Raw genomic sequence first — 5,380 nt, forward strand, 5'->3', positions numbered from 1 at the left:
GTGATCAGTGTTGTGGGAGAACTGTATGTGTGATGATACCATAACAATGCAGAATATATATCATCTATCAATTCACATATTTAAAAAATATATATGTTTCTGCAAGTTTCTGCCTACTAAAATGGCGCCATGACATACTACGGTGTTTAGGGTCGAGTGGTACATCATGCTCTGCTGTATTATCTTTGCTCTAAACTAAGATCAAGCGCTACAATGACTGGCTGGAGTATGGCGGGGGATGGACAGAGATTTGTGCAAGATAACAGGTAACAAAGACATAGAACTGGTCAAACGCTCGGTGTGGCCATGGACCCAATGGGCCGAATGGTCCTGTGGAAATGTTACAAGCAATTCAGAACGTAAATGAATTAAAAGAAAACCTCAAATTAAAGCAAACCAAATAATTATTGTTTTGCTGAATTTAATAACCATTTTAGACGTTGTTCTATGTTGCTCTTCCATTCAAATACATTGAAAGATTTGTGCATTTCCGAAATTAAGCAAACTGCATTCAAAATGAAAGTTACGTTCTCTATGTATTGCATAAGTGAACTTAATTAGCATTTTCGATTTGTCGCTCTTCCATTAAAATTTACTTCGAAGGTTGTAAATATTTTAAATTAAGCAACTGCATTAATAGTAAGGGTGTGTTCCCTGCGTGCTCAATGCACCATTTGAGGTTTATAAGCAGAGTACTACAAAGAAAAGGACGAGAAAGGAGTTAGTCTGGATCTAGGGATTGCCACAGCAGGGAGGTTTGGACATGCTTCTGGAGTCAACGTGTCAGAGAATTGTACAGTGGAGAAATTGGGCCAACGGACAACCATGTCGATATGAACATCTTTGTCTTTTTGCATGAATCCCGTTGGTCCCGATTAGATCCATGTCCTTCTCTTGTAACAAGAGGGATCTGCTGATGCCGATGTAAACCAAAGATGGACAAAACGTGCTAGAGTAACTCAGCGGGTCAGGCAGCAACTCTGTAGGACATGGATAGGTGAGGCTTCGTGTCCGGTCACCTTCTAACCAGCTGAGAATTTGCAGCACTTTGTCTATCCTTCCAACCTGTTCCTAATTAAGTGCCTGTTCATGCGCCTAAACGTCTGTCGTACATGCTGGTGTAACTCAATTTCACCAGAACTTCGTGTCTTTTTTAGAAACGATTGATAATGGTCGTCTGGCTTTCTGTCTTCCCTTATATCAACCAGGGTACGGGTTCCCACACTCCCTTTAAACTCAATGAGGCTGTGTATTCTCACGGCACCTCCTCGGTAACACAGCGGACTAGGAAAGTGAAGGTTGAGACAGCGATCTGTCTATGAATAAACAGTATTTAGATGGGACATGGGTCAAACTCGGGCACATGGGTCTAGTTTAAATGGGGCATCTTGAGCAACATCAACAAGTTGGGCCGAAGGGCCTGTTTGCAAGTTCTATGACTCGAGAAGCAGGCACCGACTTGTCAAACTGAGCTCCTGTTCCCGCCCTCCCCTTAAACTCGCCCAGGTCCCTCACTCCCATTAAACCGGCGGGGACACACATTCCAGTGCTCCTTTGGAACTGACTGGGTACACTCGAGAAATTAGTAAACGGCCGTGTGAAATTAACAAATTAAAAGCGAGTCGGTGCGTTAACACGATTCACACCCAAAGGTCGGAAAAAATCTGCCAGGCTGCAAAAGCAGGTGGGACCGGCGGACGGTTTCATTGCGAGGCCGATAACATTGCAGTCGGAACACGGGTCTGCTCAGCTTCCTGCGATGGATCCGTCTCCACGCTTGCTGCGGACACAACAAGATCAATTAAAACAAGGCTCGGTAATTGCACCTCAAGACCATTTCTGGCAACTCCATTCACAGCCGTCAGTTCAATCTCTGAAGAGATTCTGATGGAGATTTGAACGGAATTCTCCAGAGGGGAGACGTTATTGTCAATGTCAGCGTTTGACAACTAAATTTGAGGTGGAGTTAAATATGCAAAAAAGGTGATTGACTGAGCAGGGGACACGTATATTGGTCGTTGTGTTGTCAGTGGGGAGGATTGTCTTACCTGCGGCAAGGCTGGTTTATTATCGTCACCTTGACACAGACACGGTGGAATTTTTTTTTGTTGCAGATAAATGATTCCATTGAGCCCAACCGTGCAGAATATAGTCTTACAGAGAAAGGGCAAAGGGCAAGAGGCCTCTGGGAGCCTGGAGGATCAGGAATACATTCTTATCTTTTGAGGGGTTTCTCAAAGCGGCTGAGCGGGTAAGAAGCTGCTCTTCCATCTGTACGTACATGATGTACGTGAAACATGTATTGCAAACGTGACAGATGTAGCACGGTGGCTTAGTTGAAGAGATGCCGCCTTGCAGCGCTGAGCCCCGGGATCGATCCTGACTACGGGTGCTGTCTGTACGGAGTTTCCACGTTCTCCACGTGACCGCATGTCCCCCCCCCCTCCCATATCCCAAAGACGTGCGGGTTTGTAGGATAATTGGCCGCTGCAAACGCCCCCTTATAGTGCAGGATGGAACTGGTGCCTGGATGGTCGATGGGTGGCGCGGCCTGGGAAGCCCCAAATTTTTGAACCATTCCCCAAAGGCCATTGAGTTAATATTCCAGGCATTGAAAAGCAACATTACATACCTGAGTTTGTCTCTGTAGAGGATAACACACATCACTAAAAGGACAAGGGTTTTCAATCCAAAAGGGATCCAGAAGATCACAACCAGGTAATTCTGTGCGACTGAGGAGAGAGTGAGAGAAGTCAGAGTGGTCTCCGGGAAAGGGGAGCGATGGAAAATGTACAAATGGTGGATGCTTCACTGAGATCATCTGTCATTATCTACACTCTGGAGAGTACAGGTCTAATCTACTCGAGCAAAGAACAGACTGCTGACAGCGCTCAGGACGTCAGACAAATGGAGAAGGAAATCGAAAGACGTCGTATTGACCGGGAATACTTCCAGTTCTGAGGCAAGGTGTCGATATGAATTGTCATCCGCCAATTTCCTTCCAGATATGTTGCCTGGCCTACCGAGTTCCTCCAGTAGTTCCGTTTTATTTGCTCAAGGTTCCCGTACCTGCATTCTCCGGTGTCTCTGGTCAACTCAATCTCCCCTTATCTTCACTCAACCTGCCCTTCCGGGAAATAATGACGGAATCTTCACTGCACACCCTCCACACTGATCGTGGCTTTATTGTAGTTAAGAAGAGCAATGTCCGACTGCAGGTGAGGTCTCGCCAGATCCTTATATAACTGCGGGAAAACATCTCAACCCTTGACTATAAATCCTCTCTTGATAAAACCTGACCAACTATTGTCTTTGTTGACCCTTCCACCTCGGGACGTCACCCTTCATTGACATGAGAACAAGCACACTCAGGTCCTTGTGAACATCCACAACACCCGACCTCTCACTATTTAATAAACACTCTGCTTTTATACTTAGTCACCCATGTGGACAATTTGACAATTTGCCACACTTTATTCCACGTTACGCTCCCACCCACTTATTCAGCTTGTCCAGCTGCCAAGAACCAATCTCTCAGGTACCACGTCAGCCGCAGACTCTCAACATGAGAGAGATACAGATATTTAATTCTACATTCTGCTCGATAACTGCTTCTAAATCCCTGACATTGCGTTGCCTGAATGCCGCCTTCACGCATCTGGTTCACCAAACACATGCCTGGGACCCAAGGTAGATGCTTCTGAGAATCTAGACTTACCACAGCACCTTGTTCCCTCTTCGGCATCCAACGCCTCAACTCGCCAAAGGAATATAATAGATTGATCAACTATGGTTGACGTTTCTCTGGAGTTTCATCTGACCCTCCAGAGGCGAGGCTGCGCCGGCTGAGCCCTGAGAGACGGGGTTTCCTGTTCCTACTCCCCTCCCTCCCTCTACACCCCCGCTCTACACGGCAGAATGCGGCGATGGTTTCTTACCGGGTGTGACCCGCATCCGGAGCTCACGCTGGTACTGATCGGTATACGGGGGGTATACGCTGCTCTTGTTCCTGTTATGGAACTCCATCAGGCACAGGTAGTCGTGACTGTCTTCCACCATCAGCGGCTCTATCCTGGTTGAGGCGTTTCCCCGCTCTGGGTTCCCGACCAGCTCCAACCGAGTTGCTCCGTTCTCCGCCGCCCAGGATCCATCAGCTTGGGGTCTGAACGTGACGATGTGTCGGTAGGGATCCTTCCTCATCCATGTGACCGCGAGTGGTTCGCGGTTGGGTGCCGGCGGTGGGAACACGCAGGGTAACGTGGCCGAACCCCCCTCAGCCCCAGTCACCACTGAGACATTCCCGTCGGGAGCTGAGGGAAGGACAGACACCGGGACGTATCAGCGTTCTGTGGGTGAATCGTCTTGTACCGACCTCTCCCTGTGGGAGTGGGTGGAGGCGGTGCCCAGTGTGGTGCTGACAGTGACGGTCCCAGAGAAGGTGGGCCAGAGGGCGCAGGGGACAGGACACATTCAGGGATGGCTCCGGATCTGGGGTCACTGGGCGCCTCTGGCAGCGCGGCTTTCCCTCGGCCCTGCCCTGAGTGGGAGAGAGTGAACGACAGCGAACCCGCGCCTCCCCGCATCGCAACACTGTTCCCCACGGGGAATATTCAACGCATGAAGCTGTGAACTTCACACCGGCAGGAGACACGCCCACACGGGCTGGGCACCGGGCACCGACACCTCCTTTACCACTGGACACCTGGGATTCCACGGGTATATGGAGACTGCGAGAACAATTCCAACAAGGTGATCACCAGCTTCCTATTTCTCGGTTTACACAGCCCACCTGTATTTGACTGTGGACAGCATCACACCCAGAGCCGGCGCCTCGCACACTCCACGAGCGCACTGTCCAGACGGATTCACTGGACAGGAATCAGGAGCAGGAACCCCGGCACTTGTTCCACCCCCCCACCCCCACCCCCCCCCCCCCCCCCACACCCCCCGACACCACGATGGGAAGGTTCTCGCGGCTGGGAGTATTCTCGGGCTTGGCCCTGCGTTGGGACCGGCTCGCCCACCGCAGATCTAACGATGAAAGTGAGGGGGAGGTGGGGCCGATGCCGCGAGGCAGTAGATAGACTGCAAAACATAGTATTTCACTGTACGTCGCTACGAGTGAGAATACAGTATCATTGAATGATTGAATTGAACCATCAACATGTATTGATCAGCATTGTACCGGGGGAACCCGCGGTCCGTCAGCTCTGGGGCAGCGACAGTCTCTGAACATTGTTCTCACCTTCCACAGTCAGGCGCGTTGGAATCACAGATTGAAATATCCCAACACTGAGCTCCAGGCGGCACCGGTACCGATGACTGTCCTCCCGTCTCAGTCGCTCCACCATTATCGATGCATCGCCCTCTCTGAAGTTCC

At 49.9% G+C, this 5,380-nt stretch overlaps 1 protein-coding gene across 1 annotated transcript; it reads right to left on the reverse strand.

The window, feature by feature from the left end:
- Positions 1-458: 458 nt before the first annotated feature.
- Positions 459-5,351, reverse strand: LOC144611516 (sialic acid-binding Ig-like lectin 15). The gene is made up of 4 exons (XM_078430656.1): positions 5,246-5,351; positions 3,939-4,310; positions 2,633-2,732; positions 459-1,780 (listed from the first exon to the last, which is right to left on the reverse strand). Exons 1-4 carry the CDS (start codon positions 5,349-5,351, stop codon positions 1,747-1,749), a joined length of 612 nt encoding a protein of 203 aa, XP_078286782.1. The 3' UTR covers positions 459-1,746.
- Positions 5,352-5,380: the final 29 nt, after the last annotated feature.

Source organism: Rhinoraja longicauda, chromosome 3 (assembly GCF_053455715.1).
Source record: "Rhinoraja longicauda isolate Sanriku21f chromosome 3, sRhiLon1.1, whole genome shotgun sequence".
Classification (NCBI taxonomy): Eukaryota; Metazoa; Chordata; class Chondrichthyes; order Rajiformes; family Arhynchobatidae; genus Rhinoraja; species Rhinoraja longicauda.